Source organism: Oryctolagus cuniculus, chromosome 8 (genome assembly GCF_051225735.1).
Source record: "Oryctolagus cuniculus isolate XC-2025 breed Fujian yellow rabbit chromosome 8, ASM5122573v1, whole genome shotgun sequence".
Lineage (NCBI taxonomy): Eukaryota > Metazoa > Chordata > Mammalia > Lagomorpha > Leporidae > Oryctolagus > Oryctolagus cuniculus.
In genome coordinates, this window is record NC_142874.1 from 65,290,504 (window position 1) to 65,306,170 (window position 15,667).

A 15,667-nucleotide genomic window follows, 5' to 3' on the forward strand; every position below is an offset into this window, starting at 1 on the left:
TGGCAGGGGCATAAGAACTTGGGTCATCTTCTGCTGCTTTCCCAAGTGCATTAGCAAGAAGCTGGAAAGGAAGCAGAGTATCTGGAACTCAAACTGGCTCTCCAAGATGGAATGCTAGCATCCCCAACCATGGTTTAACCCACTGGGCCACAATACCTACCCCTTGCTTCACTTTTTACCAATAGTTGAGGGGCAGGGTGGCAGAGGCCCCCTGCAAGTACTTGGTCTGTAGGTAAGGGTCTTGGGGCAGGGACAAGGAGCTTCAGGCTGACTCTGATTTTTTTTTTCGCAGTGGGCCCAGCACTGGGATTCATTTCCTTCTCCCTCCCCCAAGCAGGAGTCATCTGTCACTATGCAGCATTCCTTCGAGCTAGGGGATGAGTCACACAGATATAAGTCTTTGCTGTCTGCTTTCTTCCATACAACCTTTCTTATTACTATACTAAAACAAGGTGCTGTGATCTTCTCACCTGGCTTCTATAGCTCTTACGAAGACTTGGTACATGAGTAGCTGTTCAAATTGATATCTCTGTGGTAGGTGGTTGTTGGAAGATATTACTTAGTCTCTCTCTGTGTTTCAGCCTCTCTAGCTCATTTTCTTTACATGTACAGGGCTTCTTTCCAATATGAGTTCTTTTTCTTAAGGAAATGGGAATGATTTGATAAGCCATGCTTGTCACCAGCATTACTTCTCACATGATTAGTAAGATGTCAGGTATTAGGGAAGGCTTTCCCACTTTCTCTCCTACACAGAGTTTTTCTTCAGTATCTGTTATCATATGCTTTATAATAAATGCTTTTTATAGTCATTTCATTCAAAGGATTTCTCTTGAGTGTGAGTTTTGTCCACTCTGCCTTGAGGATTGCTGCAAGTGCTGTATTTTCTAAGTTGCCTTTGGTGTCCCCCTTTACTATAATTTTTTATTGAAAATAATTTGTTGAAAAAATATTTATTTGACAAATGCCCTAAACAGCATTCTGGCCTCAGAATCAGCCCTTAAGGCATTTGGATTTGGCTAAAAAGCCCATGAGAGCACTTCAGGCATGAAAAGCCAAGACATTGTGGCAAAAAAGACCTACATGGAAGATCTTTGTGAGTGAGATCCCGTTGGAAAGAAGGGACCATCAAAGAAGGAGGTACCTTTCTCTGAAGGGAGGAGAGAACTTCCACTTTGATTATGGCCTTGTCTAAATAATGTCAGAGTTTGTGGACTCAAGAGGCTTCCATAGCCTTGGCAGTTCATGACAAGAGCCTGTGGTGATCATTGATATCGTTAATAAGAGTGTCAATTGTTAAATCAACAATAGGAGTCACTGTGCACTTGCTTTCCATGTAAAACCTCTGTCTTTAATGTGTTGTACTATGCAAATTAATGGTAAAACTAGTCTTCAAACAGTACTTTATACTTTGGGGAGGGGTGCAAACTGTTGAAATCTTTACTTAGTATAGAGTTGATCTTCTGTATAAAAAGATAATTAAAAATGAATCTTAATGAAGAATGAGATGGGAGTGGGAGTAGGAACTGGGATGGTTTTGGGGTGGGAGGGTGGGTTGGGGGGAAGAACCACTATAATCCAAAAGTTGTACTTATGAAATTTATATTTATTAAATCTTTCTATAAAAAAGAAAAAACATTTATTTGTACTGTAGATTTCCAATAGGGATATGTGTGACATCATATACTTTGTTTCTCTGTCCCTTGTAGTCCCTAAGGACTGAAGATTAAACTAAGAGGCTTTATCTGCCCTCACCAGATCAGTTTTCTTTTTAAGAATTCTTTACAGCTGATGATATTCTAAGCTTCTCTGAGGGAGTACATAGAAGTGTGGTTGTGTTTTATTTTGGCATCTTTCTGATGCTAGTATCGTTTTATCAGCATTGCTTATATACATAATTTCATTAGGAACTTTATCATCTAAGATATAGACAAGAGAAAGAGAGCTGCAAGTATTATAGGAATGAAAGGTTTAGGGTAGGAATCAAAACCGAGATGAATATGGGATCTAAAGGGACATAGGGGCCAGCATTGTGGCATAGCAGGTAAAGCCGCCACCTGCAACACCAGTATCCCATATGGTTGCCAGTTTGAGGCCTAGCTGCTCCACTTCTGATCCAGCTCCCTGCTAATGGCCTGGAAAAAACAGCAGAGGATGGCCCAAGTGCTTGGGCTCCTGCAATCATGAGGAAGACATGGAAGAAATTCCTGGCTCCTGGCTTAAGCTTGGCCTAGCCCCAGCCATTGCAGCCATCTGGGGAGTGAACCAGCAAATGGAAGACATCTCTCTAAGTCTGACTTCTAAATAAATAAATAATTTTTTTAAAAAAAGGAGGAATGGGGGGGCAGAGACAAAGATCAGAGAAAAATACTCATCACTTCTGCCTGAAGCATTGGAAGGCATGGGCAAGTCAGACTACCAACAAAAGACCATAAAGACTTGAATCATGGTACTAAAACCACCACCATCTGAAAGTTGTTTAAAAATTTCTTTATTTGTAAGATGATTTTAGTTAATAGTTTTCTGAAATCTTCACAATATTAGTAGCATTTATATATTCCCTAAGACACCTATTGAGCAGGAAATGTTCAGAGTGATTAATTGTATGAGATTGAAAAGATGGAAATTTAAGTAGAAATAAAAATTAACAGTGTATTGATAAATGCATGCATGTTTAGAGGCCATCTCACCCATTGTTGAGAAAGATTAATAAACATAACCTGTTTAAGTTTACGAACTAAAAGTTTTTAAAAATCATTTCTTAGACATGTAACTGGAAAACTTGAAAGTAGCTTCCATCATTATAATTTAGTAATGTAATCAGCTGCTATGTTTTGCCCCCTGAAGTTTTTTGAAAAGGGTTTTTGATTATTCCCTACTTCATCTCTTTTACTATTGGCTTCAGTTTGTTCCCTTGGAAAGTCTTTATATACACTGATTCTTGATGCCAGTAAAACTTGGAGTTGATCTTCCATTTGAATAACAGTTAAATTGAAGTTGAGTGAATGTGCCTAATAGAACATAACATTTTTACATCATATAGATTAAGCCTAACATGAAAAGAAATGGCTCTGAATGAAGAAAATAGAAGTCTATACTATGAAGTATATTAGGACTTCTTGACTTCTACTACAGATCACTAAGTTTTTATTTTGTTTTTAAACAGTTCCTCAGAAAAGATATCACGTTCCCAAGAAATGATTCAGAAACTTCAAAATACGTTGGAATCTGAGAGAGAAAACTGTGGATTTGTTAGTGAACAAAGACTGAAACTTCAGCAAGAAAATGAACAGTTACAGAAAGAGACTGAAGAATTAAGAAGAATTGCTCTGGATGCTCAAAAAAAAGCCAAATTAAAGGTATTTTCAAAACTAGACTTAAATGTGTACTTGTAAAAATAAAAGTATTAAGAATATTTAGAGAGACCCAGTAATACATTTTAAGGCCTTTTGCCCTTTCTCATCAGATAGTACTAAATCATAATTCAGAGTGTTAACCAGTCATTTCTGTATCATAGAAGTTGGCAAGCATACTTGAAAATGATTGCTTTCCCTATCCAAACACTCAAAAAATTCTTTTCCAACCATGAAATACACTGATATTGCTGCCAAAGCAATTTAAGCAGCACAGCAAAAATATAGATTAGATAACTTTACAACAGCCCTCCTCTCTCCTTCTTCTTCAACAGTCTCAAAAATTGAACTTCTCTAAAACTAGTCATAGTGTGCCCTGAGAACTACTACATAGCTAGGCTGAAAATTACATGCTAAGAAAGCACCAAGGGCCAAAGTCTCTCAAAATTATTTCCTTTCTTTTATTTTTCCTCCCCCTGCCCTTTATTCCTTCTTTAATGTTTACCTGCTTTGGTGGTAGGAACATGCTAGCCAGTTTAAGGAAATTTTAGGAAACCCAGGTATCCCCACCGATATCTTGCTTACTACCATCCATTGTTCCATCATTTTTGTAAAAAGTACACCAACTGTTTATGATAATGATCTGCATCCTCCAATTTCAAAATGAGGACATGAAGTGGTAGTGTTTTAGTTTTTTTTTTCTTTGTGGTGTCTATACTTTTTTAAGTTTTTTTTTTAATTTATTCTTTAAGGGATACAAATTTCATAGGTACAACTTTAGGAATATAGTTATTCTTCCCACCATACCTGCCCTCCTACCCATACTCCTACCCCTCTTCCTCCTCCCTCTCCCCTTGCCAGTCCCATTCTCCATTAAGATTCATTTTCAGTTAACTTTGTACACAGAAAACCAACTCTGTACTAAGATTTTAACAATTTGCATACACACATAAAAACTTTGAGAACTAGTTTTACAGTTAACTCTCATAATATAACTCATTGAGGACAAAGGTCCTGCATGAGGAGTTAGTGCGCAGTGACTCCTATTGTTAATTTAACAATTAACACTCTTATGTATGAAGTCAGTGACCACGTGAGGCTCCTGACATGAGCTGTCTAGGCTATGGAAGCCTTTTGAATCCATAAACTTCTTCGGTATTTAGACAAGGCCATAGCAAAGTGGAAGTTCTCTCCTCCCTTCAGAGAAAAGTACCTCCTTCTTTGATGACCACTTCTTTCCACTGGGGTCTCATTCACCAAGGTCCTTCATGTAGGACATTTGGCAAAGACTGGTTAGCTTCTGGTGGGTGGGTACTGATTAGAAGGATACATGAGCAGTGCCATCAGAGATAACTTTAGTATATCTGTTTATATGTAACAGTTGAGTTTTGTACCCTTATGACTTACACACTACATTGTAAACGTAAGGTAAATCTTGACAAAGGAAAGTATGTGCGTATAGATGAAACAAAAATAGCTATGAGTTTGATGATTATGTAATCTGAGTGGTGGGTATTCAGGAATTTATTATAATATTCTGTTAGTATATGCTTCAAAGTTCCCTTACTAGAATCTTTCTATGATTAAAAATAGTTGATATACTTTGGTGAAAAGTTGTATCTTCATCTCATATCTTTAATTCCATAAGTTTAATGTAGGTTAACAATTTAAAACTGTAAATGATACTATAAAATACCAGGAGGAATGTAGGTGAATTTTAACAAAAAGATGGGGAAGAACTCTCTAAGCAAAACAAAAAAATAGGACAAGTTACAAATGAAAATATTGATAGATTTTAAATTTTTAAAACCATTTTAAATGTTTAAACAAGAAATACTAGGGAATATAGTTTAAATGAATATGACAAAAAATTAAGATCATTCATTTATTTTTTTAAAGGATTACTTATTTATTTGAAAGGCAGATTTTACAGAGAGAGAGAGAAAAAAAAAAAGGAGAGAGGCAGAGACAGAAAAAGAGATCTTCCATCCACTGGTTCATTCCCCAAATGGCTGTTAACGGCCAGTGCTTGGCCAGTCTGAAGCCCGGAGCCAGGAGCTTCTTCCAGACTCCCACATGGGTGCAGGGGCCGGAGAACTGGCCATCTTCCACTGCCTTCCCAGGTGCATTAGCAGGGAGCTGGATCAGAACTGGAGCAGTTGAGACTCAAGTCAGTGCCTATATGGGATGCCAACATAGCAGGTGGTGGCTGTACCTCTATGCCACAATACCAGCTGCAAGGCCATTCACTTAGAAGAAGAGTTTGATCTTTAGTAGATAAACTAAATGGACTAAAATAAAGACAGTAAGATATTGGGAAGTCAGTTGATTGCAAACGTAACAATTTATTGTATGATGTTTTCATTTGATCCCAAAGCATTTCCTTCAGTCCTACCGTCTTTTTTCCTAATTCCTCGTTTCTTTCTACCCAGGCTTTCCATTTCTTTGTGGTCCAAATGCCCCCTTATAAGTTTCTATAGTTAAGAAATAGAGTAGTTTTCACCAATAATACTACCTACTTGTGCTTTACTCTGCAGAGGAAAGGCACAAAGGAAGAAGGGAAGGAGACCACACTCCTAAGTCTCTTTCCTAACCAATCTTCTGCTTTTCATTATTTTTTTTTCTGCTAGCTATTTTTTTTTATCTTTTATTTAATGAATATAAATTTCCAAAGTACAATGTGTTACAATGGCTTCCCCCCCCAATACTGTCCCTCCCTCCCACAACCCCCCCCTTCCCACTCTCTCTCCCCCTCCATTCACGTCAAGATTCATTTTCGATTATCTTAATATACAGAAGATCAGCCTAGCATACCTTAAGTAAGTATTTCAACAGTTTGCTCCCACACAGAAACATAAAGTGAAAAATAATAGATGATTTTTTTAAATGATGATGAAATCAGATCAGACCTATTGTCATGTTTAATCCCAGTGAGAGTCAAGTTGGGAATTGATAATTTTTTATTTTTTTTTTTTTACAGAAGATCAGTTTAGTGTACATTAAGTAAAGATTTCAATCGTTTGCACCCCCATAGAAACACAAAGTGAAATATACTGTTTGAGTACTCGTTATAGCATTAAGCCTCAGTGTACAGCACGTTAAGGACAGAGATCCTACATGAGGAGTAAGTGCACAGTGACTCCTGCCGTTGACTTCACAAATTGACACTCCTGTTTATGGCATCAGTAATCTCCCTATGCACCAGTTATGAGTTTCCAAGGCTATGGAAGCCCCCTGAGTTCTCCGACTCTTATCTTGTTTAGACACGGTCATAGTCAAAGTGGAGGTTCTCTCCTCCCTTCAGAGAAAGGCACCTCCCTCTTTGAAGACCTGTTCTTTCCACTGGGATCTCACTCACAGAGATCTTTTTGCCAGAGTGTCTTGGCTTTCCATGCCTGAAATACTCTCATGGGCTTTTCAGCCAGATCCGAGTGCCTTCAGGGCTGATTCTGAGGCCAGAGTGCTATTTAGGACATCCGCCATTCTATGAGTCTGCTGAGCATCTCACTTCCCATGCTGGACCACTCTCCCCTTTATCCATTCTATCGGTTGGTGTCAGCAGATACTAGACTTGCCCATGTGCTCCCCTTGACTCTCAGTCCTTTCATTATGATCAATTGTGAACTGAAATTGATCACCTGGAATAGCGAGATGGCATTGGCACATGCCACCTTGATGGGAAGAGCCAGTTGATCCCTAACCAAATTTGTCCAGTTGAGCAGTGGAATTTCATTAGCTAAAGGCTCTGGGGTTTAAAGACTGAATTTTGACAACGAAGAACAGTCATCACTCATTCAATTTATGAATGTATTTTGACAGTCTTTTACTGTGTTCCAAGTGCTAAAGATGGAATGGTAAACAAAACATATAACGTCCACCCTTAAAAGCTTATAATTTGCATGTATGTGGACAAACAGTAAGCATATAATTACTAATACATGCTCTTTAGGAAAAGTATAGGGCACTGTTAGAGCTTATAGTAAAAGAATTTGACTTTACCTATATAGATGGTGAGAGAATTTCCCGGTATGAAGAATAATTGAACTGAGTTCTAAAAATTGACAAAATAATTCAGATAAGCAAGAGAGGAAAGATTATTCTAGGCAAAAAAAAAAAAAAGAAACACATGAAAAGGACCCAAAAATTAGAAGGAAACAAAGAAAGGGAACACATACTTGTTGAAGTAAGAAGGGACCAGATTCCCCTAAAAAAACCCTAGAGTAAGGCTTACCAAATTATGAATAGATTTTCCAACTGGCTTTAGGGAGTTAACTAGGCAGGCCAAATTTTAAAACTGTATGAATGCACAGAACAGGTTTTTTTGTTTGTTTGTTTTTTGCTTTTTAACATGTATGTGAGAGAGAAACAGAGGCAAGACTTTTGTTTTCCATCTAAGATGTTAGAACCAGAAATGAAGATTGAGGCAGAGAAGTAGGAAGGTTGGATTCAAATTTAAATTTGCAGAATGTAATAATTAAAAGATTACTAAGATGGTAGCAGGATCAAAGGACCTCAAGAAATGTAGGGCTGGGCTCAGCAAATAAGTCACTGCTTGGGACAACCGTATCCCATATCAGAGTGCTGGTTTGAATTCCAGTTTCACCACTTCCAATCTAGCTTCCTGCTAATAGGCACCCTGCAGGCAACAATAATGGCTCAACTACTTGGGTCTCTGCCACCCACTTGGGAAACCTGCATGGAATTCTGGGGTTTTGGCTTCTGGCTAGCCCAACCCTTGCAGGCATTTGGGGAGTGAGCCAGTGAATAGAAGATATCTCTCTCACTCTCGTTCTCACTCTTACTCTATTTCACTACCTTTCAAATAAGATGAAAATAAATTTTAATTAAAAAAAAAAAAAAAACAAGACCTCAAGAGATTTGCACAGCAGTAATATAAACACAAAATTAGTAAGTCCAAGGTTGTTTCTCCAGTGTCAATAAGTCTTTAATTTTCACTGTATACAATTTAATAAAGCAAATTTAAGAGTTTAGGGCCTGTAGACAGGCACTCTAGCCTCAGAATCAGCCCATAAGGCATTCAGATCTGGCTAAAAAGCCCATGAGAGTTTCTCAGGCATGAAAAGCCAAGACACTGTGGTGAAAAATGACTTAAATGAAAGATCTCTATGAGTGAGATCCCAGTGGAAAGAACGGGCCATTAAAGAAGGAGGTACCTTTCTCTGAAGGGAGGAGAGAACTTCCACTTTGATTATAACCTTGTCTAAATAAAGTCAGAGTGTGTGAACTCAAGAGGCTTCCATAGCCTTGGCAGCTCATGACAAGAGCCTCGAGTGATTACTGACGTCATAAATAAGAGAGGCAATTGTTAAATCAACAACAGAAGTCACTGTGCACTTATTCCCTATGTAGGATCTCTGTCCTTAATGTGTTGTACTATGCGAATTATTGGTAAAACTAGTATTCAAAAAGTACTTTATACTTTGTATGTCTGTGGGGGTGCAATCTGTTGAAATCTTTACTTAGTATTTACTAAGTAGATCTTCTGTATATAAATACAGTTAAAAATGCATCTTAATGAAGAATGGGATGGGAGAAGGAGTAGGAGATGGGATAGGTTGCGGGTGGGAGGGTGGTTATGGTGGGAAAAAACCACTATAATCCAAAATTATACTTTCAAAATTTATATTTATTAAATAAATGTTTTCTAAAGAAAGAGTTTAGGGGCTGGTGCTGTGACACAGTAGGTTAAACTGCTGCCTGCAATGCTGGCATCCCATATGGGCTGATTCATGTCCCAGCTGTTCCACTTCCAATCCAGCTCCCTGCTAATGTGTCTGGGAAAGCAGCTGAAGATTTCCCAAGTGCTTAGACCTCTGCCATCCATGTGGGAGATCTGGGTGAAGCTACTGACTCTTGGCTTTGGCCTGGCCCAACCCTAGCCATTATAGCCATTTGGGAAGTAGTAAACTAGCAAATGGAAGATTCTGTTTCTGTTTCCCTCTCTCTCTGTAACTCTGCTTTTCAAATAGATAAATTTTTAAAAACAACAACAACAACAAAAAAAAGAGGTTTAGGAAAGCATGTTGCATTTAGAAGGAGTGACAAAGATAGAATGTCTGTAGCTTTTTCCCAATGGGCCCCCGATTTTGTTGTTGAGTTTCATTGATGTATTTAGAATTTATAGAGTTTCTTATTCATTGCTTTTTGAGTTTGAAATTAGCCATATTTAATGAATTACCAGAAGCCATGCCAGCTGTAACCATTTTTAAAGCATATTACTTTAAAAATCACAAAATAAGTATTCTTTATAGTATTTCTTTGATATAGCAAGATAAAAAATGGTCTGAGTACACCAAAGAAGGCAGATCACCTTACAGCCTTTTGCCACCAAAGTTTCTCATCTGAACCACAGATCACAGAAAATTATTCCAATAATTATTTTCTCAATTGCCCCAAGACTCATACATAGGTAGTATCATTCTAAATGCATACAAGAAGGCAATTATATGCATTGACTGTCTTAAGGCATTTACTTAAATGTTGATTCTGCATTAAAGTGTTTTTACTATTATAAATTCCTAAAAATATAATGAAGACATTTACATATGATATCCTAAAAATAATTACACTGTTTTTCCTGAAAAAATATACATCATTTATTACAATCACAACTGAAGTGATAAAGGAATTCCTATATATAATTTACTTTGACTCTACAAAGCCCTTTGAAAGACAGTCTGAAAGGACTTTGAGTAAAAATATCTCAATTTCTAAAAGCATGAGCACTTTATATGGATTCTGCCAACAGAAATAAGAATAAAGAGAGCAATTTCATGTTAGGTATAATATTTTTATCCTACTGGCATTTTAAGATATTGAGGAAAGTGTTACAAAAAATTATAGTCCATCATAATTCTAGTTTCACTAAATTTATGTGCTAATAAGGATAAATATTCATTTTCAAAACAGATAAATTATAAACTTAATTTCTTACATGATATTTCTCAGCTAAATATTTCTATGCCTCAGATGACATACCAAATTATTCCATTTGTATGTATCATTGATTAGGATAACTCTTAAACTAATGGGGGAAATAAGAAACTGTTCATTTTATTCCTTAGATAAGTACAATGGAATATGAATTTTCACTAAAGGAACGTGGATTTGAAGTTCAGTTGAGAGAGATGGAAGACAGTAATCGAAATTCTACTGCTGAACTAAGGCACCTCTTAGCAGCTCAACAGAAAGCAGCCAATAGATGGAAAGAGGAAACAAAGACACTTACTGAAAGTGCAGAAATTAGAATCAATAATCTAAAGTAAGTTCACTGTTAATTGTGTGATGTGTTTTACAGGAGAAATTTAGCTTAGAGTTTACTATTCTTACTGTAATGTTTTTGTAAGTAATTATGCAGCTCATATTTTTACGCAACAAATATTTATTGAACTACTGTAAAAATATTAAGGAATATAAATCAAAACAAATAATATACATTTTTATAAATTTCACAAAACAGTGATTTTTGTTAGACATGGCGTCTTTGAATTTTAATGCTATTTACATACAGGTATATCATAAATAATGTTCTATAGTTGTGAGAAAATCAGTTTAGCCTGCAAACCCTAGAATATTTGTTCTGTGGTCCTTTCAGAAAAAGTGTTCCAATCTTTCCTCATAAAGAACTTGAGATTCTGTGTAGAATAAAATGGGGGCCGGCGCCGCAGCTCACTAGGCTAATCCTCCACCTAGCGGCGCTGGCACACTGGGTTCTAGTCCCGGTCGGGGCGCCGGATTCTGTCCCGGTTGCCCCTCTTCCAGGCCAGCTCTCTGCTGAGGCCCGGGAAGGCAGTGGAGGATGGCCCAAGTGCTTGGGCCCTGCACCCCATGGGAGACCAGGAGAAGCACCTGGCTCCTGCCTTCGGATCAGCGCGGTGTGCTGGCTGCAGCGTGCCAGCCATGGCGGCCACTGGAGGGTGAACCAATGGCAAAAGGAAGACCTTTCTCTCTGTCTCTCTCTCTCACTATCCACTCTGCCTGTAAAAAAAAAGGGGGGGGGGGGACTTAAGAATTTCAAGAGGGGAGTGAGTTTGGACAGCTTTGAGCAATGCTCTGTAACTTTGTTTGCTGAATAAAGAAAAGACTGTACTGAACCTAATACTGTTATTAAAAAAAGAAAAAGAAGATGAAGAAGAAGAAGAAACCGTAGAGGAAAAAGAGTGGAAGAAGGGAGAATGAGACTAGTACTATAGTAATCAAGTGTAAAATGGTGCTGGCTTGGACTGGGTGATTGAAGGGCTGAAGATAATCAAAAAGTTTGCTTCGGTTTCAGTATGAACTGCCCAAAAGACATTTAAGTCAGGATATTAACTAGTCAGTTTTGTATTTAAGTTTGATGTTCAGGGCAACACTTGCAACAGGAGCTACAAATTTGGGAATCATTAACATACATATGATTTTTAAAGTCATGGGTTGAGAATAAAGTGAAAAAAATATATGCAGAGAAATGAGGCTGAAGACTTCAATCTGAAATTTAAAGTTTAGGGAGATGAAGATTCTACCTAAAAAGACTGAGAAAGAATATCCAGAGAAGTAGGAATCAAGACATAAATCGAAAAAAATGTTCAGAAAGGGAATAAACAAGAATTTATTACATTTATTGAATACTTAATGTGTACATTGTTCCAAGTAAGCTACATGTACTTAGTCTTCACAACAACCCTACAAAGTATATAATGTTTTGCAGATAGGGAAGCTGAGACCAAGGGAGGGTAAAGAACTTATTCAGAGTCACAAAGTTAGAAGAGTGGCAAATCCTGATTTCAGATTCAGGTTGAGTGAAGACAATATACTCTGAAGTACTTTGTTTAAGAGCTGATTTTTATTTTATAATCAGCTATGAACTGATTAAATAAGAAGAGTACTGAGAATGTACATTTCAGTTTGGTACCATATGAGGATCCTTGTTAACCATGATAAGATAAGTTTTGGTAGAATGTGCTGTGATGAAATTTATTTAGAATGAAGGAGAATTTCTACCACCAATTTGGATCAACCCTCTACCATAGATAGATGAATTACAAAAGGCATCTACTAATAGTCTTAAAGAACGAGCAACAGCAGCAACAAAAGTTACCAGTTTTTCTCTAACTTGGAAATACAAAGTTAGTATAACATTAGAAAATTGGCAAATGTAATTTATCACACTAGCATATTAAAAGAAAAAAAGTATGAGGGCTTCTTAATAGGTAGAGAAGAGGCATTTGGTAAATTTTTTTTTTTTTTTTTTTGACAGGCAGAGTGGACAGTGAGAGAGAGAGACAGAGGGAAAGGTCTTCCTTTTGCCATTGGTTCACCCTCCAATGGCCGCCACAGCCAGCGCGCTGCGGCCGGCGCACCGCGCTGATCCGATGGCAGGAGCCAGGAGCCAGGTGCTTTTCCTGGTCTCCCATGGGGTGCAGGGCCCAAGCACCTGGGCCATCCTCCACTGCACTCCCTGGCCACAGCAGAGGGCTGGCCTGGAAGAGGGGCAACCGGGACAGAATCCGGCGCCCCGACCGGGACTAGAACCCGGTGTGCCGGCGCCGCTAGGTGGAGGATTATCCTAGTGAGCCGCGGCGCCGGCCATTTGGTAAAATTTAATATCAATTCATCTCTCAAGCTACCACACTAAATCCAGAAAATTGATAAGTATTCAACATGAGTCCATATTGGTAAATTTGGACTAACCCAACATTTTGCCACTTTTACATAGAATGAGGATCCTTAGGATCTATTCTCACATACACTGCCCAGACCTCTGTCTATGTAAAAGTGGCAAAATCAAGTAATTATTTTGGTATATTCTACCTCCTCACAAATAATGTCCTTTTTTAATGGTTGATTTTAATTATTTGAAAGATGGAGTTACATAGAGAGAGGGGCAGACACAGAGACCTTCCATCCATTGGCTTACTCCAGATGGCCACAATAGTGGGAACTGGGACAGGCCAAAGCCGGAAGCATGAAACTCCATCTTGGTCTCCCGTGTGGGTAGCAGGAGCCCAAGCACTTGGGCCATCTTCTGCTGCTTTTCCAGGCACACTATCAGGGAACTGGTTTGGAAGTAGAGCAGCTGGGATTTGAACCTGTGCCCATATGGGATGCTGCTGGCACAGTAATGACTTAACTCTCAGCATCATAATGCTGGCCCCACAAATAATGTCATTCTCTACAGCAAAATAGATAAGTCTGACTATAGATTTAGAAGCAATGAGTGATGATAGGGTAACTGCTGAGGACAATCACCTATCCCTTGCAAGGCAGGTCCTTCCCATTACTAATTTTTCTGGCAAAATAAACATACCTTCCTAAATAAGTTGGAAGGAACACTTCTACTGGCAAAGGAGATATGGCAGATGTTGCAAGCAGTGACTACCACTGCACCAAATGCCCTCCCCTGAGTTCTTTATTCATTCTTCAAGTTTTCCAGTATACTTAGGAAGTCTCATTATACTCCTTTTTCACTAATGTGTTCTGTCAGCAACTACTTGTTTGATCAGAACCTTTTCCTGTGTGACTACTTGATTATATAATTTAGGTAACTATTTTTCCTTTATGTACCACTGATTACCAGTGCACTCTTCATCAGTGGCCCTGAAATCTAATCAAAGCAAAGAACCATTTCTAGATTATCCAAATCAGTTAGAAAACTCATTCATACAGTTAAATTCCTCTGGAAATACTTATGATTCCAATATCTGGATGTAACAGACTTTAGTCAGAAAAACAGTTTCTACCCTAAGTAACACAGAATTAGAGATTTAGACCTTATACAATTATGGAAATGAGTGAAAAAATCAATGCAGTGTCTCTGCATCTGATTTTAAGCCTGAAGTCTCCATGGGTTAGTCAAGCCAGCGGTTTGGAAAGAAAGCTCAATTGTAGATGAGTGAAAAAAGTAGGAAGACAAATTGGAATCTTCATCTGCCTCTCCACCTCCAACCACTGACATGGATCACCTGCAGTAGTCACCAGTGCCCTTCACTAAGGTTCTACATGAGACCCAAGAGGCTGAAAGAGGACACAGCAGAAATTGGAGTTGTTAAGGTTCTGAGTGATGCCCCACACTAACATGGTGCCCTGCACCTGAGCCTAAGAGCCTACTACACAAATTTCTTTCATTTTCAGCATCAGGACTGACTAAGAAGGAAATACTAGAAAATGTAGCTCCATCTTAGCTTAGTTAATACAGTCCAAAACAACCACAGTGTATTTGTCCTAACTTAATTTGAGTTGATAGACAATTCACAGTTTTCCACAGGAAAGTATAAAGCTTTATAAGATAAAGCAGATATCACTGAACATCAGTCTAAAGATGATATTCATGACAGATGTAATTTGTTGAGTATATGCTATTTGCAAAATAATTCACATGTTTATTTTTTTTCATTTTCAATTATCTTTATATACAGAAGATCAACTTAGTATATACTAAGTAAAGATTCCAACAGTTTGAACCCACACAAATACACAAAGTATAAACTACTGTTTCAGTACTAGTTTCACTGTTAATTTGCATAGTACAACACATTAAGGACAGAGATCCTACATGGGGAGTAAAAATGCACAATGACTCCTGTCGTTGACTTAACAATTGACTCTCTTATTTATGATGTCAGTAATCACCCAAGGCTCTTGTCATGAGCTGCCAAGGCTATGGAAGCCTCTTGAGTTCACACACTCTGACCTTGTTTAGACAAGGCCATAATCAGAGTGGAAGTTCTCTACTCCCTTGAAAGAAAGTTACCTCCTTCTTTGATGACCCACTCTTTCCACTGGGATCTCATTCACAGAGATTTTTCATTTAGATCATTTTTTTTTCTTTTGCCAAAGTGTCTTGGCTTTCCATGCCTGAAATACTCTCATGGGCTTTTTAGCCAGATCTGAATGCCTTATGGGCTGATTCTGAGGTCAGAGTGCTGTTTAGGGCTTTACCATTCTATGAGTCTGCTATGTATCCCACTTCCCATACTGGATCATTCTCTCCTTTTTAATTCTATTATTTATTATTAGCAGACACTATTCTTGTTTATGTGATCCTTTTGACACTTAATCCTATCATTATGATCAATTATGAACTGAAACTGATCACTTTGACTAGTGAGATGGCATTGGTACATGCCACCTTGATGGGATTGATTTGGAATCCCCTGGCACGTTTCTAGCTCTACCACTAGGGGTAAGGACAAGTGAGCATATACCAAACTGCACATCTCCTCCCTCTGTTATTTCCACTCTTCTATTTAACAGGGATCACTTTTCAGTTAAATTTAAACACCTAAGAATATTTGCGTGTAAATTAAAGAGTCCAACCA

General features: G+C 38.0%; 1 protein-coding gene across 6 annotated transcripts in view; it reads left to right on the top strand.

Moving 5' to 3' along the window:
• Positions 1 to 15,667, top strand: part of SCLT1 (sodium channel and clathrin linker 1) — a 265,393-nt gene that overhangs the window by 199,592 nt on the left and 50,134 nt on the right. For all 6 annotated transcript variants that reach the window (XR_016211963.1, XR_016211964.1, XM_017347573.4 and 3 more), the window contains 2 exons: positions 3,164 to 3,356; positions 10,436 to 10,632. Coding sequence is in view for 4 of the 6 variants with exons in the window: in XM_017347573.4 (XP_017203062.3) it covers positions 3,164 to 3,356; positions 10,436 to 10,632 (390 nt within the window). In the remaining 2 variants the exon portion in view is untranslated. The remainder of the gene's footprint in view (positions 1 to 3,163; positions 3,357 to 10,435; positions 10,633 to 15,667) is intronic.